At 57.3% G+C, this 25,886-nt stretch overlaps 1 protein-coding gene across 4 annotated transcripts in view; it reads right to left on the bottom strand.

Moving 5' to 3' along the window:
* LIG1 (DNA ligase 1) overlaps positions 1-25,841 on the bottom strand; it is a 44,848-nt gene extending 19,007 nt beyond the window's left edge. The window contains exons 1-15 of one of the 4 annotated variants that reach the window (XM_023246158.2): positions 25,695-25,841; positions 20,024-20,098; positions 17,984-18,067; positions 17,198-17,333; positions 14,875-15,001; positions 12,346-12,438; positions 10,249-10,350; positions 9,228-9,347; positions 8,959-9,034; positions 4,959-5,039; positions 4,692-4,748; positions 1,890-2,062; positions 1,374-1,540; positions 920-996; positions 69-160 (exon numbers count right to left, since the gene is read on the bottom strand). In XM_023246158.2, coding sequence (XP_023101926.2) covers positions 69-160; positions 920-996; positions 1,374-1,540; positions 1,890-2,062; positions 4,692-4,748; positions 4,959-5,039; positions 8,959-9,034; positions 9,228-9,347; positions 10,249-10,350; positions 12,346-12,438; positions 14,875-15,001; positions 17,198-17,333; positions 17,984-18,067; positions 20,024-20,040 — 1,402 coding nt within the window. In that variant the 5' untranslated portion in view covers positions 20,041-20,098; positions 25,695-25,841. Of the gene's footprint in view, positions 1-68; positions 161-919; positions 997-1,373; positions 1,541-1,889; positions 2,063-4,691; positions 4,749-4,958; positions 5,040-8,958; positions 9,035-9,227; positions 9,348-10,248; positions 10,351-12,345; positions 12,439-14,874; positions 15,002-17,197; positions 17,334-17,983; positions 18,068-20,023; positions 20,099-25,694 lie in introns of those variants that run through there. The other 3 variants (XM_023246160.2, XM_023246159.2, XM_045045804.1) reach the window with 3 other exon arrangements.
* Positions 25,842-25,886: the final 45 nt, after the last annotated feature.

Genomic DNA, 25,886 nt, shown 5'->3' with positions numbered 1-25,886 from the left:
GGACTTCGGGAAGGGAGGGCAGCCCGGGCTAACCCGAGCGCCAGGTGGAGACAGCTGCGGGGCCTCACCTTGGCCGGGGGGCGTGAGGCTCACAGCCTGGGCGAGGGCGGCCAGCACCGACTGCTCTGCCAGCCCGAGGCGTAGCCGTCCGCTCAGGGCTCTGGGGAGAGAGCAGGCGAGGGCGAGCGGGCTTGTCAGCACCGTCTTGCCCTCTACCCTTTGCGCCTGCCTTCTCCAGTCTCCCGGAACCCTCTGGAACCCTCTTGGAACCCTCTGGAACCCTCTCCTCAAAGCCAGAACAATCTTCAGGGCTGGAAGGGACCTGAGGGGCCACACAGCCCCAGTGAACAGACAAGGAAACTGAGGCCAGCCCGTAGCAGCCATGGCCGCTGGTGTTCTCTGGGGCAGAACAAAGTGCCTCCCGGGGGCCTCTGCGGCTCACCTCAGATGCCCTCGCCCTCTGGGGAAGCAGTGAAGCTCGGGGAGGGCGAGCCGGGGCAGAGCGGGACACAGACCGTGATGGGCAAGGTGTCCCCCACACAGGCCTCGCTCTGAGCCGGGGGTCTCGGGCGCGAGGCTTATCCTCCTTGGGCCTCCCCTCCCGCAGACCAGGCTGAGGGTAACAAGGCCTGCCCGGCAGGGCCGCGGGGAGGAAGCGATGCACTGACACACGCCACACCGGGGACCGAGAAACACCGCACGATGGGGGCCGACTGCGATTTTGTTTTCACTGTCGTGGTGACCGCTTGGCTCCCGGCCCGTCCTGCACCCGCCGAGGCCGCGGCAGACACGGCTGATCAATCACCGCACCTTTTACCCACGAGCCCCAGGACGACGCAAGGAGAAGAGCCTAGTGGGGACGCCCGTGGCCAGTCCCGCGCTCCTGCCACCTCCCCCAGCCTCGGGGGCCCATGCCCACCTGGCGATGAATCGGGCTTCTGAGTGACGGCAGGCGACAAAGAGGCCTTTGATGACGTCCATCTTCTTGGCTGTGGACTGAGGCGGGGCAGGCCAGTGGGTGTCTGGGGCGCGGGGTGAGGACCCCGCCTCCTCCTGGCCCGCGAGCCGCCCCCACCTCTCCCCACCTCTCCCCACTCCCAGAGCCCGGTCGCGCTCTGACACAGCGAGGAAGGCCGCGTCCGGCTCCCCTCCGGCCCCACCTTGATTCGGCCAGTGTCTACTGTCCCGTCACGTGGTAGGAACAGAGCAGGTGTGGAAGGGCAAGGGGAGACCCCCCTGCCCCTCCCCACAAGCAGGACTGAAGCGACCCGGCCGCCAGAAGCCCCCCTGTCGCCACCCGCCCGCCGTGTCTCCGGGTCCCCAGGGGAAGGGCCCAGGGTCTGGGGCCCGGGGTGGCCGCCTTGCCCACTCACAGCGCTGCCGGCGAGCCCGGCGATGTCTCGGAACTTGGCGAAGACCCCGGCGGCCGTGAGAGCGGGCGGGGGCAGCATGAGTCTCTGGGTGCTGCGGCTGTTCTCGGCCACCAGCCCCACGTCGCCCTTCTCGGCCGCCTCGGCCTTAACGGACTCCAGCTGCCGCCCTTGGGGTGCAGGGAGCCGGGGCTGAGGGGGCCGCACCGGGCCGCGGGTCCCCACAGGACCCACCCTGCCCCTCGCCTGCTCCCCCCCATGCACGACGAGCCCCGGGGGCCCCGCCCACGTTGTTCTCCCCACATCTGCCGCTTCCCTGGGCACCCGCTCCCTCCACACCTTCTTCCCAGCCCCTCCTCCCAACCTCACCGGAACCAGCGCCCCACCAGTCTGTCCCATCCATCCGGCTCTCTTACCCACCTCCAGAGTCCCCTCTCCCATCCCTGACGCGCTCCCCACCTCTCCCCCTTCTCCCTCTGAGCCCCCTACGCTCCAACGGCCACCACACGCCCTGCTTACCCGTGGCCTGGGCCACCGCCTTGAGGAGGACCCCGTCCCCGACGCCAAGCTCCAGGCCCTGCTGGGGCGGCCCGAGGCGGTTGAGGCTGAGGTAGAGGATGGGGAGCAGGTCTGGGGGGGACAGGGCCACCACGGAACGCAGCAAGTTGCTCAGTGTCTCCACCATCCGGAGCCTGGGTGGGGGGAGGATGGGGGGTGAGCCACTGGCAGGTTAGGGTCAAAGCTGGGGGGGTGGGGGAAGGGACCCGGGAGAGGAGAAGACAAAGGGCTTGAGCCCAGGCCCCGGCACAGCCACAGGCTGCTGGTAGGAGGGTGGGCCCGGTCCCTGCTTACGACGGAGATGGGGAGGACCATCCACAGAGGATGATGGGAGCACGGAGTGCTGTCTAGGTGCCGGGGGCCGCTTCCAAGCATCTGTGTGTTTCCGCTCACTGAAATCTCACGGCTCCCCCATCACACAGACGCTCCTATCACCCCCACTGCACAGATGAGGAAACTGAGGCGTAGAGCCACCATGGAACTCGCCCGAGGTCACAGAGCCCGTGCGACTCAAGCCGAGAGGTGACCCGAGGCCGTCTGCTCCAGGACCCGCGCTCCCAGCCACTAAGCTGCGCTGGCTCTAGAAGCACGACCGCGTTAGGGACGCCCGGGCGGCTCCGTGGGTTCAGCGTCCCTTCCTCACTTCGCCTCAGGCCGTGATCTCCCGGGCTCGCGAGTTCGGTCCCCGCATCAGGCTCTGTGCGGACAGCGTGGAGCCTGCTTGGGATTCTCTCTCCCTCTCTCTCTCTTTGCACCTCCCCTGCTTGTGCTCTCTCTCTCTCTCTCTCCCCCTCTCAAAATAAGCTTTAAAAAAAAAACAAGTAAAAGTACGACACCTCTGTCCGTGTCATGAAGTCTGTACGAACGTGCGCACGTTCGTTAAGCGCACACCCAGGCAGCCTAACTGGACAGAGGAGCTCAGTCGATTCCCGTGGAGGAGACACCGGAGGACCACGAAGCCCGCCGAGCAGACCCCACAGACGTGACCGTCACGGGCAGACCCACCACTGGCTCCGATGCTGGCGGAACGGCTTGCCCCCCAGACTGAGGTCTACCCGGAGCCTCACGATGGGACTTTACTTGCCAGTTAGAAAATACTGCGGTAACGATTTCAGGAGTAGAATCCTCAACTTCCTTTTTTTTTTCTTTTTTTTTAAAGTTGATTTATCTTGGGAGAAAGAGAGAGTGAGAGTGGGGGACGGAGAGAGAGAGTCCTAAGCAGGTGCCACACTATCAGCAAGGAGCCCAACACGGGGCTCAAAGCCAACAAACCGTGAGATCACGACCTGGGCCGGAAGCAAGAGTCGCACGTTCACTTGACTGAGCCCCCCAGGCGCCCCGCCTGAATCAGCTCTCGAGAAAACGTCACACAGACCCAAAGTGAGACTTCTGCAAGGTCACCGGACTCGTCGAAAGCGCCACAGCGGGGAGGCTGGACCAAGAAAGACCGAGGAGCGTCGAGGATAGAGACAAGAAGACAGGGTGACCACGCACCACAGGCAGGGGTCAGGGTCAGGGCGAGGGTCCGGGGTGGGTCCCGGCCTAGCAAAGCCAACGCAAAGGGGGAAACCAGCCAGACACAAATGACGTCTGCGCGTCGCCTAACAGCCCACGCTAACGCGGACATCGCGGTCTCGGTAACCATCCCCCTGCCGGCGTAAACACGTCAACGTTAGAGAAAGCTGATCACGGGTACGTGGGGGCTCGCTGTGCCATTTCTACGATTTTTCTCGAAGTTTACAGTTATTTCTAAAGAGCCTAAAAAAAAGTTGTAAAACCCTCCAACTGGGGATCATGGGGACTGGACCGTCACCCACGGTCCTCCTGAACTCAGTGACTGCCGACAGCACCTCCTAAAAGTACTTACGAGGCACCTCGCTGTGCTACTCTGGCACCCCCTCCGAGCAAGCCCGAGACGGATGATCTTCACTTTCCTTACGCAGAGGCCGAAGCTCGGAGAGGTCAGGCCACCCGCCCACGGTCACACAGCCAGGAAGCAGCCGGGACGGGGCCCACTCCCAGACCTGTCTGCGCCCGGGGCTGGGCACTGGCTCCGCTGCCCACGGGTCTGGCCTTCCCGGCCCTTCCTGCACCCTCTGGGCCCCAGAGGAGGCGCCTCCCGTGTTCACAAAGACACGCGCTGAAGCCCTGGGAAGAGCCTAAACACTCCGCGATGTACGAAAACGAAAGAATCCCACAGCGCGGTTAAAAGGGGTGAGACCTACTTAAAGCAACATGGAAAGATCTGGAAACAATGCTGATGGAGCATCGGGGACCAGAATGACGTGGGCCCCCTGACAACACCGAATGAATACACAGGGATGGGGGGGGGGGCGCAGGATGGGGTGGAACGGGGACCAGGCCCAGGCAGCCCAGGGCCCCAAGGGCCCTTGCAGTGCTCACTGGGAGTGGGGTTCTCACTGTACCCAACACCCGGACCTCCTCACGGTAAGGGCGAGGAAATCAGCCGGGCTGCAGCGACTTCTCACCAGATGCGGGTAGACGGAGCTCATGTCATAGGGAGGAGGCGGTGTCCCCACCCCAGGGATCTGGGTTCTCTCCCCTACCACGTCTCGTTCTGATCAACAGAAAGACAGAAGCACGGGGCAGGGGCCTTCCGAGCCTGGGGCCTCGCAGGCCCCGCAGCTGCTCCCAGGGCCAGGGCCATGGCCATGAGAGGGAGGGAGGGTGAAGGGACCAGGCAGCAGGAGGCATCCCTCCCCCCACCCGCCCCCCCCCCCACAGGGGGGTCCGACAGATTACCGAGCAGAAACCTCCTCAATCTTCTCAAATGTCCGGGCCACAGCCAGGTAAGGGACCCTGGGGGAGGAAGAGAGACACGGGGCAGTGCATACAACCCACGCCGTCCATCGTCTGTCCACCTGCCTCCCCACGCTTTCCACGCGGCTGCCTGTGTCCCCTGAACGTGGACACGAGGGACGCGGCAGTTCCCTCCAACGGAGGCCTCCAGGGAGAGGCACCCGGCGACGGGGGCGCGAGGAAGGCAGTCGGGGGCGGGAGAAGCCTCACTTCTGGCCCGGCTTCCAGCAGGCGTCGTCGACGGGATGGTAGTTGTTCTTGGCCGGGTTGTAGCCAGAGGGGTCCAGGGGTCTGTGGAGGCAAAGGGGAGATCAGACACCTGGGGCAAAGCAGAGCCGCTCCTTCAACTAACACTTTCTGGAGCACCTGCTGTGCCCCCGACACCGTTCTAGGCACGAGGGCACACAAAGGAACGAAAACAAAGTTGGTGAACCTGGAGCTTCCGCTCTAGTGGGAGAGTCAGGGGCAACAAGACAAAACAAAACACAGAAGCAAATAATTTCGATATTAAGAAACATTTAAGGGGCGCCTGGGTGGCGCAGTCGGTTAAGCGTCCGACTTCAGCCAGGTCACGATCTCGCGGTCCGTGAGTTCGAGCCCCGCGTCAGGCTCTGGACTGATGGCTCAGAGCCTGGAGCCTGTTTCCGATTCTGTGTCTCCCTCTCTCTCTGCCCCTCCCCCGTTCATGCTCTGTCTCTCTCCCAAAAAATAAAAATAAAAACGTTGAAGAAAAAAAAAAGAAACATTTAAAACCAAGTGGTGGGGGGGGGGGGCCACAGTGGGATAGAAGGTGCTAGATCTGAGGAAAAGGTGGGGAAGGAGATGTTTGGGCAGAATAACCTGAGGCGTCAACAGACTGGGTGTCGGGGAGAAGAGCACGCCAGGCAGGGGCAACAGCCAGTGCAAAGGCCCTGAGGTAGACACGCACGTGACACGTTTAAGGAATGGGAACGTGGCTGGGGGCGTGGCCAGCACGATCTGGCTGCTTTTTACAGTTCATTCTAAGCAGCTAGGGACCCCTCGGCTTTCCCAACCAACGTCTCCCTTACTTTCTCTGGATGGAACAGCAGGAAAAGGGTGCCGTCTCTGGGTGCCACAAAGTGCCAGGCACTGTGCTCAGAGCACTGCCTCTGTTCGCAATGAGCCACGCTAGGGACTCTTGTAACCCTGTTTCCCGGATACTTGTAGGTGGGAGTAGCTGCAGCCGACACAGGGTCATGACAAGCAGCGCAGCCCCAGAGATGGCGTTCCAAACCTCCCCGTTCTAAATGCCTCCGGAAATGCCTCACGCTGACTCTGCTGGGGCCACTCGCGGCCAGACTGTGCAGTCAGACCCATCTGGGTTCCCGTCCCTGTTCCCTCCTCGAGCAGCCGCGTCACCCCGAGAGAGCAGTTTCCTCTCTCTGAACCATGGTGCCCTCGTCTGTCCCACGGAGCTCCCAAGAGTCCCCACCATCACACGTTGTCGTGAGGGTTAAGAAATTACGGTGAAGGGGGGCTGAGCGTCCGACTTCAGCTCAGGTCGTGATCTCGCGGTTTGTGAGTTCGAACCCCGTCCGTCTGTGCTGACAGCCCGGAGCCTGGATCCTGCTTCGGATTCTGTGTCTCCCTCTCTCTGCGCCCCTCCCCCGCTCATGTCCTGTCTCTCTCTGTCTCTCAAAAGTAAATAAATAAATGTAAAAAAATTTTTTTTTAAAAAGGAATTATGGTGAGGGCACCCCCTCCTTGGTGCACTCTATGGGGAGCTTTTTTAAAAAGTTTGTTAGTTAATTTATTTATTTTGAGAGAGAGAGAGTGTGTGTGTGTGTGCGTGTGGGAGGGGCAGAGAGAGGGAGAGAACCCAAAGCGCAGAGCCCGATGTGGGGCTCGAACCCATGAAACGCGAGCTCACGACCTGAGCCGAAATCAAGAATCACATACCTAACTGACGGACCCACCCAGGCGCCCCTGCGGGGAGCGTGTTTAAAATGACCCGGACTTGGGGCGCCTGGGTGGCGCAGTCGGTTAAGCGTCGGACTTCAGCCAGGTCACGATCTCGCGGTCCGGGAGTTCGAGCCCCGCGTCGGGCTCTGGGCTGATGGCTCAGAGCCTGGAGCCTGTTTCCGATTCTGTGTCTCCCTCTCTGTCTGCCCCTCCCCCGTTCATGCTCTGTCTCTCTGTCCCAAAAATAAATAAACGTTGAAAAAAAAAAAAAAAAAAACTGGGGAGGCATAAGAGGGTGGGAGAGAAGACTCGGGAACTTTTCCAGCTCTTGCGCGGACTCTGATGCACAGACGGGGCCGTGCGGCTGAGCCGGACGGGGCGTGCGTGGGGCTCCGCAGGGGAAGCATTTCCTAGGTGGTGGTCGTCCCGGTCGACCGTACTGTTCTTATGAGAGACAGCACAGCAGTTAAGAAATCCTACAGCCAGGCCGCCTGGTTCAAATCTAAGCGCGCGGGCCTCACTCCCCACCCGTGACCTACGCGGGGCACCGACGGTAAATTAATACCAACAGGAACAATAGTAGCAGCTACAGCCTGCTGAGCTTGGCAGTGGCCAGGCCCTAGCCAAATGTTTCCAACCCTCAGGAGGAAACTGGCACAGAAAGGCTAAGGCGCTTCCCCAAGGTCACACAGCTGGCCGAGGAGGAGCTGGGGCTTCTCACCACTCCACGATACCGTCCTGCCTTCAGGCCTCACCTTCCTCGTCTGTGAAATGGGGATACCGACAGAACCTATGCACAGTGACCGCTGGATGAAAGCGAGTGCGGTCCCCGGCATGTCCCCATTTCCGAGGTGAGAAAAACTGGACGTCCCGAACGTTTGTCTGTCTCCTGGAGGCAGCCATCGGAGACGGACGAGTAATCAGGCTTGGAATGGAGTCGGAAGAATGATCTCGGTATCACGTGAAATAGGTAACAGGACGGGGGCGCCAGGGTGGCTCAGTCGGTTAAGAGTCCGACTCTTGGTTTCGGCTCAGGTCAGGAGCTCACGGTTCGTGGGCTCGAGCCCCTGCATCTGACACCACGCAGAGCCTGCTTGGGATTCTCTGTTTCCCTCTCTCGATGCCCCTCCCCCCCCTCCCCCCCCCGCACATGCTTTCTCTCTCTCAAAATAAACTTTAGGAAAGACAAAACCAGCCAGGATACAAAGCCTTGTAGGCAGCAGGCCACCGATTTCGTCAGAGAAACTTTTTTCTGGACGCATAAGCACACGCACGTACCCAGAAGGCCAGACGGGCCAGAACTGAGGAGGAGCACGCCCGGGATTCCGGGGGACCCAAGTCCTAGGCCCGGCCCTACCCCCGTCTTCCTGTGTGACCCAGGGAAGCTAACGCAGCCTCTCTGGGCTAATGGTTCCAATGCCTGTAAAATGGCTAAAATGCCCTCTTCTGCCACAAGAGTGCTGCAAGATGACGTACAACAGCGTAAAAGGAACCTTTAGCGCTCTACCCGACACACAGTAGGTGTTCAAGACGAGCCAGCGGTTCCCATAGCGATGTCGCGTGCTGAAACGGTGCCCTTTACTCCCACCAACAATGTCTCAACTGGGGCACAAAACTGCTGGTAAGACTCCCCAAAACATTTTTATCGGAATAGTTCACCGGACGGAGCCTGCGTGGCTCCGTCGGTTGAACGCCCGACTCCTGACTTCCGCCCGGGTCGTGATCTCGCAGTTTGGGCGATCGAGCCCCCCACCATCCGGCTCTGCGTTGGCAAGCGCGGAGCCTGCCTGGGATTCTCTCTCTCCCTCTGTCTCTGCCCCTCCCTTGGTCGTGCACGCCCATGCGTGCACTCTCTCAAAATCGACAAATAAACTTTAAAAAAAAAAAAAAGAAGAATTAACTGTAATCACAGCTTTTCAAAAAATTCTTTGCGTGTTTTTTTTTATTATTTTATTTTTGAGAGAGAGAGAGGGTGCGAGCGGGGAGGGGCAGAGAGAGAGAGGGAGACACAGAATCCAAAGCGGGCTCCAGGCTCCGAGCTGTCAGCGCAGAGCCCGACGCGGGGCTCGAACCCACGGACTGCGAGATCGTGACGCGAGCCAAAGTCGGACGCCCAAACCGACGGAGTCCTCCAGGCCCTACCGTAATCACAGATTTTTAAATCTAAAAGAATTTTTGGTGATTATCGGTCTCGTCTTTACAGGGATAAAATCAAGAGAATTCGGACCCACTGCGCTACTCCCTTTAATGCCCTGTGCTCGCTACTCGACGGTCGATATCAACTCACCCTTTGGCCTCCTCCTTTCTAGGGGCGCCAGGTCCCTCTTCTTTCCCTTCTTTCTTGGTCGCCGGCTTCCGGGGGGCTGGGAATGAAGTCAGGAAACTGTGGGCCCTTCCTCCTGAGAGCCCCCACTGCCCAACTCCTCTCGCCCCATCAGGCCAGGAGAGAGGGGTCAGGCCTTCCGTAGGGCAGGGGTAGGGCAGGGCGTGCTCCGGAGAAAGGCCCACCGGCCTCCTCCCCGCGCCGCTGGGAGCTGATGGGCGGGAGACACTCACCGAAGAAACTGCTGACCGTCTTGGGAGCTCTGGGGGGAGGCTTAGCCTGGTCCCCCTCCCGTGTTTCCTGCTTTCCGGCCACCTCAGGCTCTGAGGTGCTGTCTGTCGGGGGCTCGGCTGCTAAAGCGAGACACAGGGTCAGCTGGAGACGCCAACACCCAACCCAAAACTTCATTTGTAACCCCAGGTCATTCTGACGCCCCAGGTGGAAAACGGCCCCCGTTCTGCCCCTTTTCTCTCCGCGCGTAAGTTTTGAGCCTCTTGGGCCTGAAGCTTTTGCGTCAAGTACTAAGGGTTCCGCTCGGCATCTGGCCCGAAACTGGAGACGTTATGCGAACGGCGGTAAAAAGAAATCTCAGCACGATTAGAAGAAAACACTCCCACTTCTCCTGCCGTTGCAGCAAATGGGATGCGATTTGTGTCCTCAAAATGCGCCCATGGTGTCCTTTCTCACACAGGAGTCTCCCGGGCGCCCAGCTGCGGGCTTGTGGTCTGGCCCGTGAGGGTAACTATACTGTCTAACTTCCTAAATTCCCGCTCAGTGAGCAGCACTTAGTACCTGTGATTTCGCAGAGATACAAATATCTCATTGGAGGACGCCCAGCTCTTTTTTCTTTATCCCCCCACACAGGGGGGAGATTATAACCGTAAGAATGGTAATAAAACCTACGACTCCCCTAGAATTTGCATCTTTTTTTATGTTTATTCATATTTGAAAGACAGAGCACGAGCAGCGGTGGGGCGGAGAGAGAGGGGGACACAGAATCCGAAACAGGCTCCAGGCTCTGAGCCGTCAACACGGAGCCTGACACGGGGCTCGAACTCACGAACCGCGAGATCGCGACCTGAGCCGAAGTCGGACGTTCGACCGACCGAGCCGCCCAGGCACCCCTCCTAGAATTTGCATTGAAACAACACATTTGAGGAGCTATGTCGTGTTGAAAATTAACTGGCCTCCGAAGACATCCGACCCAAAGCCAGAGAGCCGGGGCGGGCTGGAGGCAGAGGACTGGAAACTCACGGGAGGTCTCTAAGTGCTCAGCGGGCGTCGTGGGCCGGTCCCCTTCTGCTTCCTCCTTTTGGGCCAATTCAGGCTCTGTGAGGCTTTCTGTTGGGGTCTCTGCTTTGGATAACAGACAGAAAAGTCAGATGGCAAAAAAGAATCACTCTGACTCCCCCAAGGACATTTCAAGTCCCAAGACGGTCAGCCCCCCGCTATTCCTGTGTGCCAGTCAAGCATATCTGTAAAGTGATAGGAGGTGTGACAGTCCGTTCTTGGTCAGCCCCAAGCACGGCAGGACCCCCAACACAATCCAAACCCTGTGTTCCTTTGCCTGGGCAACCAGACCTGGACACAAACAGCCAGTACTGTCTTAGCAACTTTTAGAATTATTCACCGCAAAATACCACCAGAAAGAGTCCCAAACGCATGTGAGAACCTGATATGGGTAAAAAGTAAAAATTTTTTAAACTGATGGGGCGCCTGGGTGGCTCAGTCGGTTGAGCGACCGACTTTGGCTCAGGTCACGATCTCACGGTTTGCGAGTTTGAGCCCCGTGTCGGGCTCTACGCCGACAGCTCAGAGCCTGGAGTCTGCTTCGGATTCTGTGTCTCCCTCTCTCTGACCCTCCCCTGTTCATGCTCTGTCTCTGTCTCAGAAATAAATGAACATTAAAAAAAAAAAAAAAAAAAAAAAAAAGCATGTGAACTTGAGAAAAACGTGCCTTAGTATCAAGAAGCTACCCGCCCTCCCGTGACCCCACGCACTAATGCTGGCTAAAAACGCACAATTCACACTACGAATGGATACCGACTAAAAATGGCCAACAGGAAGTCACGTGTGCCCCAGGGAAGCTGAGCCTAACAAACACTGGCAGTGGCAAAGGCTATAACTGGTAGAATCTCACACGGGCCCCCAAATGACCAATGGATCAGATCTTTATGGTGGCATTCCCCCCCCATTTCATATGCACAGAGCTGCAAGTCCCCCCCCCCCCACCACCACCACAAGGTAGGATGGTTTAAAGTTCCAAGGGGAAATGGCGACATCTGGTGGAGACTGCAGGAACTACTAGCTCGAGGTATCAGATTCCAGTATCCTTTGACCTCTATCCTTGGATTACCTTTCTGCAAAGCTGGGCTTTCATTGGTGGCCGTGGTAAAAAAAAAAAAAAAAAAAACAGGGGCGCCTGGGTGGCGCAGTCGGTTAAGCGTCCGACTTCAGCCAGGTCACGATCTCGCAGTCCGTGAGTTCGAGCCCCGCATCAGGCTCTGGGCTGATGGCTCAGAGCCTGGAGCCTGTTTCCGATTCTGTGTCTCCCTCTCTCTGCCCCTCCCCCGTTCATGCTCTGTCTCTCTCTGTCCCAAAAATAAATAAATGTTGAAAAAAAAAATTTAAAAACAAACAAACAAACAAAAAAACCCAACAACAACAACAACGAAAAACTGCACAAAAATCAATGTGGAACAGGAAACCAGGGGGGCAGTCTTCAATCGGATTCCACAGTTTGAGAAATTGTGCAGAGGCCAGGAGACATCCTATTTAGTCACTGATCGTGACTAAGGACGGACCAAAAAAATAACTGCTTTCCCTTTCGATGTGCGCGCACCATTTTCTCCAACGCCCAGGTTTCTAGAACATAAACAGTCGTCTGGACATAACTACTTAACGGACGGAGCCACTGAGGTCGTGGCCTGGTTGTGGGGGGGGGGGGGAACGGGTGGGGCCAGAAAAAAAAATCACTGAGACACTAAGGGCGCTGTGAGAGGCTGGGGATCTCTGCTTCCTGATAAAATCTCTCAGGAAAAAGACGTGATAGAGAGGAAACGATTTTCCATCAAAACAAACAGAAGATAAAAATGGGCCAAACTGTGTACGAATTAACACTAAATTGAAGAGGCCCAAGGAATGGATTTCAAAATGCTCTCACAACAGCGACGCCTAGGCTGGGGGGGGGGGGGGGGGGGGGGCGGGTTCTGACGGCCACATCTGGATCCAGGGACACAGGCATCAAATCGGGGATCCTAACACCCCGTCCCATCGGAGAGGCCCCCACCCTTCCAGATTCCCGCCATATACACACTCTCTCCCTCTCTCTCCCTCCTCCTGGTGACTCACCTTCTTCCTTCTTCCTCTTTGCCTCTCTGTCCTCATCCTTGCTCTGTTCTTCCAGGATATCTTGAATCGGCCGTTTAGGAAGCTGCTTCCGAGCTGGGAAGGCAAAGGGCACGGTAGGGCTGACCTCGCTGGCCCGTCTGCCCCCCTCCCCAGTGAGCTCAGGCCCATCGGTGATGGGGGCCCCTGGAGAAGTCTCTGGGACCCCCCCCCCTTCTGCCCCAAGGCGGGCCTCATCCTTCAAGCTGTGCTGCCTCCTGGCTGTGTGACCCGGAGCAAGTTACTTAATTTCTCTGTGCCTCGCTCATCCGCCTGTGCAGAGTGAAAACAACCCCCAAAAGTTAGTGACGCGGTGATGTGCTTGGCTCAGGACCCAGGGAGGACTCTAGCAGACCCCCTCAGTGCCCTGCCTGCACCCTTAAGACCTGGCCATCAGTGCGTGTCCCGGATGGCTCTTCCGGGGCCTCAGACGTCTGCGAGAGGCCAGGAAGCAACGGGTCCCGCGACGGGCCCTCGCTAGTGACTCCTGTACACCAAAGGAGCCACCATGAACGCCCATCTTCTCCCGGCTGGGCCGCCTTCCCTGAATCCCTCACGGTCTGCGTTCTCTGTGCTTCCCAAAACAAACGACTCGCATTTGCACTCTTGTTCTGGAACTTCTGAGGCCGCTTCTAGAAGACCCCAAGCGGATGCTCAAGCACGGTGAGGAATTCACCGAAAAGGCAACTGCAGTCTTTTTTATCGCCATCTGTCACCTTCTCCCCGGCCTCCTGGACCCGGTGGCTCCTGCGCGTGGCCGCAGCAGGGACCTGCTCTCAGCCACGGCCGGCACGGTCCTCCTCCTCGCTCAGAAAGCCGCCCGTGTCTCCCCACCAGCCATTGAAGGATAGAGTCTTTGGATGTGGGCCCCTGTCCTACCTCACCTCTCTCCGGCTGACCTTCTAACTCCTCCCACGCCACATAACCCTTTCTTCCCACCCCCGCCCCCCGCCCCTGCCGCCGAACTGCTGCTGTTCCCAGACACGCCACGCTGTGTCACAACTCCGGGCCCTGGCACGTGCTGCTGCTCAGTGGCCCTCTGGGGCAAAGTTCAGAGGTCATTACCTCTAAAAAGAATTCTCCAACCCCCCTCCCCCCAACCCAGGGCCGATCTCGGCGTCAGCCCTGAGCCACTCAGCTGTGTCGTCATGACCCCCACCTCCCGCAGCCCTCCTGTGGCGCCCCAGCACCCCCAGGATGGGCCCCGGGCCCCTGGCCCAGCACGTGCGGGCCTCCGCGAGCCAGCCCCGCTCTCCTGTCTCCCCGCGCACTGCCTTCAAGGTCTCCCTGCTCCCCGAAGTGCGTTTCATTCTCCAAAAACATTCCAGGGTGTGCGATCCCCGGAGCGCCCTCCCGAGGCCTCCGTACAGGCTGCTCTTGGCCGCATCGCACAGTCAGCACCAATCCCTTTCCAAGGCTCAGCTCAAGGTGTCACTCCCCCCGCGCTGGCTCAGTTCTGAGCTCCCACGTACGTACAGTGCCCTATTCCCACCGCTATTGTTTTTCTTTTCTTTTTTTTTTTTTTTGTTAAAAAAAAAAATTGGGAGGGAGCCTGGGTGGCTCAGTCGGTTGGGCAACCGACTTCGGCTCAGGTCACGATCTCGCGGTTCACGAGGTCGAGCCCCGCGTCGGGCTCGCTGCTATCAGCACACAGCCTGCTTCAGATCCTCTGTCCCCCTGCCCCCAACCTGCCCCTCCCCCGCTCGTGCTCACTCTCTCTCTCTCAAAAATAAAAACAAACATAAAATTGTTTAAAGCTTTTGTACGCGAGTGTAATTAACATACGGTCTGTTAGTTTCATGTGTCACACCTGTGACACCCGTCCTGCCATCACACGAGGGTCTCTCACCTGTGCTCCCCCTGTACGAGCCCTTCCTGATCCCTGAGGGGACACAGGTGCCCCTCCACAGGCCGGCTTCCCATGGACCTTCTCCACTGTCCCTGCTCGGTGTCCCCAACCCTGTGCGCTGAGCTCCAGCACGCCAGGGCATCAGTGCCCTGAAGGGCCTTCCCGCCGCCTCCTTCCGTTAACTCTCTTCCCTCCCCGTTCCCTGCTTGTTTTTCCTTGTCCTTCAGGGCTCCTCTTGGGGAATCTCTCTTCCACAAGCCTCCCTTGCGTCGTGGCCCCGGCCCCGTGCTCCCGCCGTGAGCTGCGCCGCCTCCACGATGGCGCGTAGCCACGGTTAGAATAACCAACACTTCCTGAGCCCTTACTACGGGCCAGGCCCGATTCCAAGCACTTTACGCCTATTTCCTCTTAACCTCTGTAGGGTAAATGCCCAGTTATGGTCATCTCTGTCCTACAGATAAAGCAACTGACGCTCAGAGAAGGTAAGTCATTTACCCGAGGTCACACAGCCAGCGGATGGTGAAGCCATGCTCTCAACCACAACATTAAGATCAGAGCTGGGACGAGGGTGGCCGCCTGGTGCAGAAACCCTCGCGTGCACAAAGAGGAGCCACGGAAGGGGCATCCTTCCTGTGTGTCCTTACCTGTGCGCCGCTTCGGGATCCCCGTTGGGGAGAGGCCCGCAGGAGAGGTGTTGGAGAGGGGAGGGCTGCCCTCGGGAAATGTGACAGGGCTGGGAGGGGAGACCTGTGGAGAGCCTGGGGCCGGCTTCTGGAAGGCAAAAGAAAGAGCAATTCTACAGTGAGGGGAGGAATAGGGGCCACCTCCTCGTCGAGGGTTCAGTCCCAGTTCAGGCCTCCTCCTCTCTTACCTGGGCCTCAGTCCACCCTCCTGTGAAATTTCATGGTACCAGACTCTCCCCATCACGGACACTAATTTTTCTAAATGGACTCTTTTTTTCTCAAGTAGTAGAACTTTTGACTTCTAGCTAGGCATATGATGGCCCAACTAAAAACCCCGTTTCCCAGCCTCCCTTGCAGCTAGTGTGGTCAGGAGTGTGAGAACCTCACTTCCCAGCCTCCCTTGCAGCTAGGTCTGGTCAGGAGTCTGAGAACTACACTTCCCAGCCTCCCTTGCGGCTAGGTCTGGTCAGGAGCGTGAGAACCTCACTTCCCAGCCTCCCTTGCAGTTAGGTCTGGTCAGGAGCCTGAGAACCTCACTTCCCAGCATCCCTTGCAGCTAGGTCTGGTCAGGAGTGTGAGAACCTCACTTCCCAGCATCCCTTGCGGCTAGGTCTGGTCAGGAGTGTGAGAACCTCACTTCCCAGCCTCCCTTGCCGCTAGGTCTGGTCAGGAGTCTGAGAACTACACTTCCCAGCCTCCCTTGCGGCTAGGTCTGGTCAGGAGCCTGAGAACCTCACTTCCCAGCATCCCTCGCGGCTAGGTCTGGTCAGGAGTCTGAGAACTACACTTCCCAGCCTCCCTTGCAGCTAGGTGTGGTCAGGAGCCTCACTTCTACACAAGGCAACATAAGGGAAAATGATGCACGCTTCCCAAGGAATGTCTTGCCCTTCTCACTGGCTGGATATCGACATTCACTTGGACAAGAGCATCCAGGGATAAAAGTAACGGTATAGACGCAGCCCGGGTCTTCGACACGGAGAGACTGGCACACTCATCCTGGACTTTCTGTGCGCGTTAGAAAGAAATTCCTACCTCGTATCTTGGTTTCAAGTGCTACCCTACTCATCTTACAGGGCCCCCTGCCAGTTATTAAGTGATCGCCCCTCAGCTCTCAGCCTACCCCGTCCCCTCTCCCTCATGACGCGGGGACTCTGAGAACCCCCTTCCCACTCTGCCGTGGCGCTGTGCATCACGCGGTGCCGGAACGGGGCCCGCGCCAGCTGGATCCAACTTACGGTGTTTCCGACGCTCACGGGGCCTGCGACGTGACGCCCCACAGACACCAGCCCCCTCCGCCCGGTGCCCCTTCCTCAAAGATCTGACCAGGCCTTCAGGGCACCACCTGTAAGCTCAGAGACGCCGGCACCCGCCAGCCAGCGTCTGAAGGTCTGAACTTCGGCTGTCCGCTTCCAGGCATGGTGGCTGCATCCTGCGGTGACTACCCCCACGCTGCCTGAAGGAGTTCTCCCTTCACCCCTGCAGTCACCCACTCGAAAACCGCATTCCCGGTGGACCATTCTCTGTATTAAACTCTCCGTTCAAATCACTCGTGTGGTCTCCCGCTCCTCTTCGGACCCTCATGGATACGGGCCCCAAAGGAGTGTCGTGAAGGCTGCCAGTGACCCAACACCTCTTCCGTCTCTCTCCTGCTCAGAACCGGTCCAAGGATCCCCAGCAGCCCCAGGGCAAAGTCCAAGCTCCTGAAGGTGCCCCCGCTACTCCCTGGACCCCGTGAATATACTCAGGGATGTGGCAAAGGGCCATTCAGGCCGCAGAGGGAATTAAGGTTGCTAATCAGCTGCCCGTTAAGTGACTTTTTTTTTTTAACGTTTTATTTTTGAGAGAGAGCGAGCGAGCATGAGTCGGGGAGAGGCAGAGAGAGAGAGAGAGAGAGAGACGGAGGATCCGAAGCAGGCTCCGCGCTGACAGCACAGAGCTCCACGCGGGGCTAGAATTCACGAACCGCGAGATCGCGACCTGAGCCAAAGTCAGTTGCTCAACCGACTGAGCCACCCGGGCGCCCCCCCCTTAAGTGACTTTAAAGCAAGGGAGGGACGGAAGCAAATGTCTTTGGAAAAGACGAAAAGCCCTCTGACCTCCGGAGAGACCGCACGTCTGTTTTTGAGCCCTTAGTCTGTATCGTGCGTTACTCTCAGATCCGTATGTGAGCAGACCCCTCTTTACGCACAAGCCCTGGGGGGCAGGCGCCACCGGGAGCTGATGGGAACTATGGCTCCTCCCAGAAACAGCGGGGAGGCTGGGGGTGGGGGGGGGGTGGACCTACCTGGCCTTTGGAGGGCGTGAGGGCTTCGTCCTCCTCCTCCCCTTCACTGCCCAGGACCCGGGCCGCCTTCCGCCCTGGCCTCTTCACTGGAGAATCGTTCTCAGGCACCTCTCCGTTCCGTTCCTTCAGCGCCACCCTGGACGGTGGGAAAATGGAGGCGTTCCAGCAGGCAGAGAGGGGGTATACTGCCCTGAACGTTCCAGCGCCTTCCCTAAGTTTCATTCCCTCCCTTTCCTTTCAAGCATTTAACGGGCTTCTTCTGGAGGCCTCCTTCCCTACACTCTTCATCATCCATCCATCGACCACATCCTACGTGCCCACCTCCTGCGATGAGCGATGCTGGGGAGCGGACGGGAGTCCCTGCTGAGAGCAGAGAAGGCCTCCCTTCTTCAGTCACACAAGCCCCTGGGATGTGGCGAAGGCCACGGCCTCTCAGCTAGAGACTGTACTTCCCAGCCTCCCCTGCAGCTAGGCGCGGCCCTGTGACGGGCTCTGACCAACAGGATGTAAGGGGCAGGACTGATGCACGCAACCCGCTCCCGACTGCTCGTCCCCACGTTGTCTTACTGCTGGGACTCTCGGACTTGCCAACCGCCTTAACAACCCTGAGGTCCTGGATCCGGCCATGCCTGAAGCCGGACCTACCTTTGGACTTCCCAGTTACCGGAGCCAAAAAAAATTCCCTTTAGGGCTCCAAGACATTCTGAGCGGGGCTCGAAACACTTAGAGCCAAGAGGGTCCTGACTGACAGGAACAAATTCACCACGTCCTAGCCCCGCTACCTACTTTGGAGGTGGCTCTGTCTCTCTGCTGGAGGTCTCTTTCTCCGGCTTTTTCGCTTTGCCCTCCTTCTTGGGGTGGAAAAATGACCTAGAGGAACACAGGAGGAGGGGAAAACGGGAATGAATACAGCACAAATGGGTCCTCGGATCGGTGCCCCGTTCTATCGCTTCCGACGCGGACTGCAGTCCCAGCACGTGACAACTCCCTTCAATAAGGAAAGTGACGCTCTGCCGGGGGGGGGGGGGGGGGGGGGGGGACAGGGGCGGGGCAACGCTCTGCTTATATTTCCCATCCTGACACCCGACAGCCATGACACATCCCAATTTTCCTTCAACAAGTACCAGCTAAGCACCTCCTAGGCGCCGGGGACCTGGCCGGGTCCCGGGGATTCGGCGGAGACCCAGACACAAAGCCCCCACCCCCGAGGGGTCGACACCCAGTAAAAGAGGCGATATTAAGTCGCTAAATATAAAATGTCAGGAGGCGGGAAGTGCTCTTATGAAGACAAACAAGGCAAGGCGTCCCCTCTCCACTTGAGACTGGCTCGCCCGAGTGGCTGGCTTCCGGAGACCGGAGTCCTGAGCAGGGATGGTGGGAACCCATTGGCGCAGGCACCTCGCCCACGCTCATGCCGACCGGGTGAGGGAGGCCAGTGTCACTGGGGATGTCCCGTGCCCCCTCCTACAGGGTGAAGCCAGGCTGCTGCACGTCACTGCCCGTGACCCCAGTGACAACAACATCGGACAAATTTGGGGACCGTCTGCAGGCATCCTGACAAAGTTGGAGAAACCGTCCCCCAGAGTGACACCAAAGGGAACGGGGGAGGCATGACAACGAAAGGGAATATGGGACTCCGAAACACAGCCTGGAACAGAAAAAAGTGTTAAGGGATAAACCGTTGAAATCCGAACATGGCGTGGATTGTAGTCAACAGTAATGTCCCAGAGCCGGCTCCTTCCTGTGGCCAATGGACCAGGCACACGAGGCGTCAACGGTGGAAACCCGGGGCGCCGTGTGCAGGAACCATTCTAGAAGCGCCTGGGTGGCTCCATTGGTTAAGCGTCCGACTTCGGCTCAGGTCATGATCTCGCGGCTCGTGAGTTCGAGGCCCGCGCCCGGCCCTCTGCTGACAGCGCGGAGCCTGGAGCCTGCTTCGGATGCTGTGTCTCCCTCCCTCTCTGCCCCACCCCAGCTTGTGTTCTCTCTCTCTCTCTCTCTCTCTCTCACGCAAAGTAAAACAAATAAACACTTAAAAAAATAAATAAATAAAAATAAAACCCGTTCCAGAATGGCTGACTTTAAAGCAGCCAATCAGTCAGCCGATCCAGCCAAGAAAGCCATCAGACGCGCTGTCCGCCCAGGACAGGCTACGCCCAGATTTGTCCTCATGTGAGAAGGGAGCCTGTGATCTGTGACCTCCCAGGTCTCCGGGCTGGGGGTCCAGGACTGGGTCAGCCTAGCATCCATCCCCTCCTTTTGGGAGGGGCCCCTCCACACGCTCTCCGACTGGGACACCCCCCTCAGAGTCCCAGTGAGAGAGTTGGGGCTGCTGGGTCCAACCGAGCGGTTTCAACTCCACAAGCCGAGGTCTTCCCCTTCTCGCTTCCCCGAGGCCGGCCTGCGTCAGGACAGGGTTTCCCAACCTGGGCCCTACTGATGTTTCAGGCCGCCCGTTCTTGGTGGCGGGGGCTGCCCTGCGCGCTGTCGTCCAGCAGCGTGCCTGGCCCTTCTCCAGCAGATGCTGATGAGAAGCGCCCCCTCTCTTCCCCCTAGTTATGACGCTGCCGGCTGTTCCCTGGGGGGCCGAACCACCGACTGCAAAGCACTGGGTCAGCACTTCTGAACCCCGTGGCTCAAAACTCTCGGTCGGCACACTCACTGTCCTACGCATCGCGCTCCCCGTGTTACCTCCTGACTCTTGGAAATTCCAATTTGAAGAGTGGCTTGTGTTCTTCCAGGAAAAGGCACAGAGAGAGAGAGAGAGAAGAGCAGAGACCTTTAGAGAGTGTAGGACAGGGCGGGGTGGGGGAGTTGTTTCCTTACATGATACTCCGCTGCATGGTGACGTCCGAATGCTCTCTCCCCCCTCTCCTTCTCCTCTTCTCCAGCCAGACGTTCCTGAAACAGAAATCCCAATAGTTGGTGAGAATACGGGTCGTGCAGAGGCCGAAACACACGGCCCTCCTTCTTCCAGAGAGAAGAAAACCCCACAAAGTCAGAAACATGAGTTCCTCCACCGAGATGAAACTCCCCAAATGACTGGCTGGTGCGATTTATTAGCGAAGATAAAGTTCCGGAGGCACCTGGGGGGCTCAGTCGGTTACGCATCTGACTCTTGATTTGGGCTCAGGTCATGATCTCCCGGTCGTGGGATCGAGCCCCGAGCTGGGCTCCCGTGCGGAGTGTGGAGCCTGCTTAAGATGCTCCGTCTCCTTCTCCCTCTGCCCCTCCCCTGCTCGCACTCTCTTTCTCTCTCAAAACAAAAAAGAAAAAGCTCCAAGTCAGAACAAGATAAGAAGGCTCCTGGACGGAACAGAGCTTTCTTCTTATCTAATATGAACACATACTTAAGATCTACAGTTTGTTGTTGTTTTTATTTCAGTTTCCTTTGGGTCTTTTTTTTGCAGGGGAGTTATGTTTTTTTTTTTTAATTTTTTTTTTTTCAACGTTTATTTATTTTTGGGACAGAGAGAGACAGAGCTTGAACGGGGGAGGGGCAGAGAGAGAGGGAGACACAGAATCGGAAACAGGCTCCAGGCTCTGAGCCATCAGCCCAGAGCCCGACGCGGGGCTCGAACTCACGGACCGCAAGATCGTGACCTGGCTGAAGTCGGACGCTTAACCGACTGCGCCACCCAGGTGCCCCTAATTTTTTTTTTTTCAACGTTTATTTATTTTTGGGACAGCGAGAGACAGAGCATGAACGGGGGAGGGGCAGAGAGAGAGGGAGACACAGAATCGGAAACAGGCTCCAGGCTCTGAGTCATCAGCCCAGAGCCCGACGCGGGGCTCGAACTCACGGACCGCGAGATCGTGACCTGGCTGAAGTCGGACGCTTAACCGACTGCGCCACCCAGGCGCCCCAGGGGAGTTATGTTTTAAAATCAGGGGAAAAAAACTGTTTTGAGGTGATTATCTAATATCCGAAACGGCCCTGAAACGTGGAAGTCCGTTAAATTATATCCACTGGCGTATATAAACCAGCCGCTGAGCAGTTTCTAAGGTATACTGCTCACAGAAACCAGGAGCAAAATATCAGGCAGAGAATACCGGTCTCAGAAAGTTCTGTACTGGGGCGCCTGGGGGGGCTCAGTCGTTTGAGCGTCTGACTCCTGATCTCAGCTCGGGTCTTGATCTCGGGGTCCTGAGCTCAAGCCCCGTGTTGGGCGTGGAGCCTCCCAACAACAACAACAACAAAAAAACAAAAACAAAAAAGAGAAGAAAAGAAAGGAAGTTGTGTACTCTACTATTCCATTTACACAACATTCTCCAAATGACAAAACTCAGGATGGAGAAGAGGTCAGGGGTTTGTCGGAGCTTAGGGACGAAAGGTGGGGAGCGGCTATGAGGGGCAGCACAGGCAGGGCCTTTGTGGAGCTCTTCCACACCCAGACCGTGGTTGTGGTTACACAGATTTACACATGGGTTGAAAATGCACGCGCTCGCGCGCACACACACCCCCCTGGACAAACTCTGTGGTCTAGTTCCCGGTACCGTCCCCGGCCAACTTCCTGGTTTTGATATTGGACTCTGGGTATATGTCACCCCTGGGGGAGGACAGGGGTACTGGTTTTACAACTTCCTGTAAGTCTATAGAATTCTTTCAATTAAAAAAAAAAAAAAAGGCAGAATCTACGTGCCGATGTAAAAAGAAGTTCTAGGTATATATATATACTTTTAATTTTTTTTGTTTTATTTACTTAAGAGAGAGAGCATGAACAAGGGAGGGGCAGAGAAAGGGACAGAGAGAATCCCAAGCAGGCTCTGTGCTGTCAGCGTGGAGCCAGATGTGGGGCTCGAACTCGTGAATTTTGAGATCATGACCTGAGCCAAGACCAAGAAGTTGGTCGCTCCACCGACTGAGCCACCCAGACGCCCCAGTATACGTATACATATTTTTAAATGTTTGTTTGTTTGTTTATTTTGAGGTGGGGGAGGGGCAGAGAGAGAAGGAGAGAATTTCCAGCAGGCTCCACACGGCCTGACGCGGGACTCAACCCCACAAGCTGTGAGATCGTGACCTGAGTCACGTGATCGAGTCCCTAGGAATACTTAAGTCACACTTGAAACGATAATAATAAATAAGAAAGAGGCAGAACAGTATACGTAATATGCTCCTAATTTTGTAAAACAGGAGAAAATACGATCCTGTTTATTCTTTCGTGTTGCTTTTATTTGCCAGATAGAAACTACGGAAGGATAATCAAGAAGCCAACAGGTGTGGCTGGGGGCACCCAAGGCGGCTGGGAGGAAGGGTGGGAACCAGACCTGTCATACCTCTGTCCCGGTTTCATGTGAAACCCTGCGTAACTATTACCTGTTCAATTTCTAGGCCCCATGTAATTATTCAAATGCCATTATCCAGGGGCGCCTGAGCGGCTCAGTCGGTTCCGTGTCCAACTTTGACACAGGTCACGATCTCACGGTTCGTCAGTTCGAGTCCCGCGTCGGGCTCTGTGCTGACAGCTCGGAGCCTGGAGCCTGCTTCGGATTCTGTGTCTCCCGTCTCTCTCTCTCTGCCCCTCCCCCGCTCACACTCTCAAAATTAAATAAACATTGACATATTAAAAAAAAAGAAAAGAAAAAATTGTACTTACCCAGCCTCCCACTCCCACTGGGAAATGCCCTCCCTGCCCCCCCAGCAGCCAGGCGCCCTGCCTGGCTCTGAGCACTGGATGAAAGTGATTTTGCAAATGAGGCGAGAGAAGCAGAGAGGTCGAGTAATTTGCCCAAAGTCACACAGCCTGAGGGGTTGCAAAGCCAGGACCCGAAGACAGGTATCTGGCTCCAAAGTCCGTGTCCTTAACTGCTACCTATTCTTTTTTTTTTTTTCCTTAATTTTTTGAACGTTTATTTATTTTTGAGAGAGAGACAGAGCGCAAGCAGGGGAGGGGCAGAGAGAGAGGGAGACACAGAATCCGAAGCAGGCTCCAGGCTGTTAGCACAGAGCCCGACGCGGGGCTGGAAACTATGAACCATGAAATCATGACCTGAGCCGAAGTCCGCGCTTGACCGACGGAGCCACCCAGGCCCCCCGAAACCGTGCCGTGTGTTGAGCGCAGTGATCGTCACGTAATTCGACACGTTTCAAAGCCGGCAGAACCATACGCCAAAAAGAGGAAGTTGACTCTACGCAATTTTTTTAATATTAAGGAAAACAAAACAACCACCACCAACTCTTGGAGTTACCAACGACTCAACCTCTTTCTCTTACGCCCAAACTCATCAACCCATAAATCCCACTGGTGCCGTCTCCAAAAGATCCCCACAGTCAATCCCGCTGCCACGAATGTTGTCCTAACCCCTCCCTCTTATCCTTCCCGGTATTTAGCACAACCGGACCTTATAGATTAGAATTTGCCCCACTCTCTAGAGCAGTGCTTCTAACAGAATTTTCTGCGCGATAGAAACGTTCTGTACCCACGTAGTCCAAAAAGCTCACTCTATCCACGTGGGGCTTCAAGCATTTGAAATGCAGCTAGTGGGGCTGAGGAGTTTCTCATTTGTTTCTAATTTAAATTTAAAAATGTACATGTGGCAGGTGCCTGGTGGGGGAGGGGGGGCTCAGTCGGTTAAGCATCAGACCCTTGGTTTTGGCTCAGGTCACGATCTCACAGCTGGTGGGTTCGAGACCCCGTGTAGGGCTCTGTGCTGACAGTGCAGAATCTGCTTGGGATTCTCTCTCTCCCTTTCTCGCAGCCCCTCCCCCGATCACTTTCTTGCACACTCTCTCTCAAAACAAATAAATAGATACAATATTTATATGTGGCTAGTTGCTACTCTATTCAGCAGTGCAGAGCTAAAATGCTGAGTTCCATAAAGGTAAGGATTTTGTCTACTTTGTTCAGATTATGGCCACAGGACCTAAACCGGTGCCTGGTCCTGAATGCATTGGCCCACACATACGCCTTTATTTAAAAAAATCAGGGTAACAAAAAACATCATTACTGGAGAATTACTAAGCAGGATCATTCGATCTTTCAAAAACCTGGAAGCCACAGGGCAAGGAGTGAAATATAAAAGGGTCTTTAAACAGTTTAGTCTTTCTCTTCATCGTTAATGAAAGCTCACATCTCCTGACCTGTCTGCTCCCCTGACCACCCCCCCTTCCACCCACGGAAAATATTTTACACCGTTCCCCTAAATCCGCTACTCTCTCTCATCCTCTGAGGCTTAGAACAGCTCAACGTCCCCCAAAGACGACGGGGGAAGCTGAGACAGGAGAAGGAAAGTGACTTTTTGCTCAGGGCCACATAGCCAGCCAATGATGGATACCAGGAATGGAGAGTGCCAACTCCACGAATCGCCCGGGATTATGTTTACAATACCCCAGCCCACTGAATCAGAAGTTCTGGGAATGGAAGACGGGGGCGGGGGGGGGGGGGGGGTGGATCTGCAAGCCTAGCAAACTCCCAGAGAATCCTAAGACAAAAGGATATTAAGGAAGTCTCACTTAGACTCCACTGGCTTTTCCTTCATGCCTCCCTCTGGCTAACTAACAGGTGAGAGATTCAAACGGGCTGAAATGGGAACGGGGGGGGGGGGGGGGCAAGAAGTGATGTCCTTGACCCCATTCCCTACCGTCTCTCCTCAATGGTTCCCCGCAGCTTTCAGATGCCAGCTCCCCTTTCCAAAGGCTCATCTCTACCAGCCACGTGAGCCCCTGCCTCGCCTTACCCTTCAAGCCGCCCCCTCACCTAAGGTCATCAACATCCTTCTCTCTCGGCTCCCCAGGCTCCCCTGACCCTCCCTCCACCCCTTCGGGCAACAATAAACCCAATACACCGAGACATTTGATTTACTCTCTCCAGGGCCCCCTCCCTTCCCTGGCCTCGGCCAACCCCACCTCGGCTCCGCTCCCTCATCAGGCATCCACAAAGCCAGACCTCTCCTTACACAGAAGGTTCCCGACCCTTCGTTTGCCCTTTGCCTAGACCTGGACCCTTCCACTAATCTCTCTCTCTGCCCCACCTCCCTCCAGCGGGATTCTCTCCCCACTTAAAGCCGACCCCACCTCTCCTGGAACCTTTTCCCTGGCCCCGCCTGCTAGCATCTGGCCCCGCCCAGTAACAAACTTTTCCCCTCCCCCTTCCCCACCCCCTTCCAGGTGGGCCCGCCTCCCCGGCCATTCAATCTCCATGGCCCCGCCCACCAAGCATTTCCGCCCCCCCCCGCCCCTCCCCTCGAGCGTCTACGACCACGCCCCCCCGCGGAGGCACCGCCCCTCCAGGCCTCTCCTCAAACCCCGTCCGGTCCTGCGGACTCCGGCCCTCGTCTACCCTCTACCTGGCCCTCTCTCTCCCGCGGACGCCCGCCGCCCCCTCGAGCGACCCGCTGCGGGCGCTCTCCCTTCCCTGCCACGCTCTGGGCCCCCTGAGCATCTCCCACGCCGGCTCCTCTGCAGCCGACCGACCCCGCGGAGCCGTGGGCCCCGAGCGTACGGCACGCGCTACGCCCCCCAGTCTCCCAGCCCCGCGTCGGCAGCCCCACTTGCCTCGCGCCGGCCCCGCGCGCCGCTGTCTCGCGCGTCACACCCGGAACCGCTCGGCGCTCGACTGCAGTCCTCAATTGGCGCCACGGAATTCGCGCGCAGACTTGGGCGGGCGGGGGCGGGGCCGCGCCGGGGGGGCGGGGCCCGGGCGTCGTCCCCTCCGCCGCTGCCGCCCGGGGGACGCCGGGAGTTGTA

This window comes from Felis catus, chromosome E2 (assembly GCF_018350175.1).
Source record: "Felis catus isolate Fca126 chromosome E2, F.catus_Fca126_mat1.0, whole genome shotgun sequence".
Classification (NCBI taxonomy): Eukaryota; Metazoa; Chordata; class Mammalia; order Carnivora; family Felidae; genus Felis; species Felis catus.
Note: the sequence above shows the minus strand (reverse complement) of the source record. Positions and strands in the feature narration are given on the sequence as shown.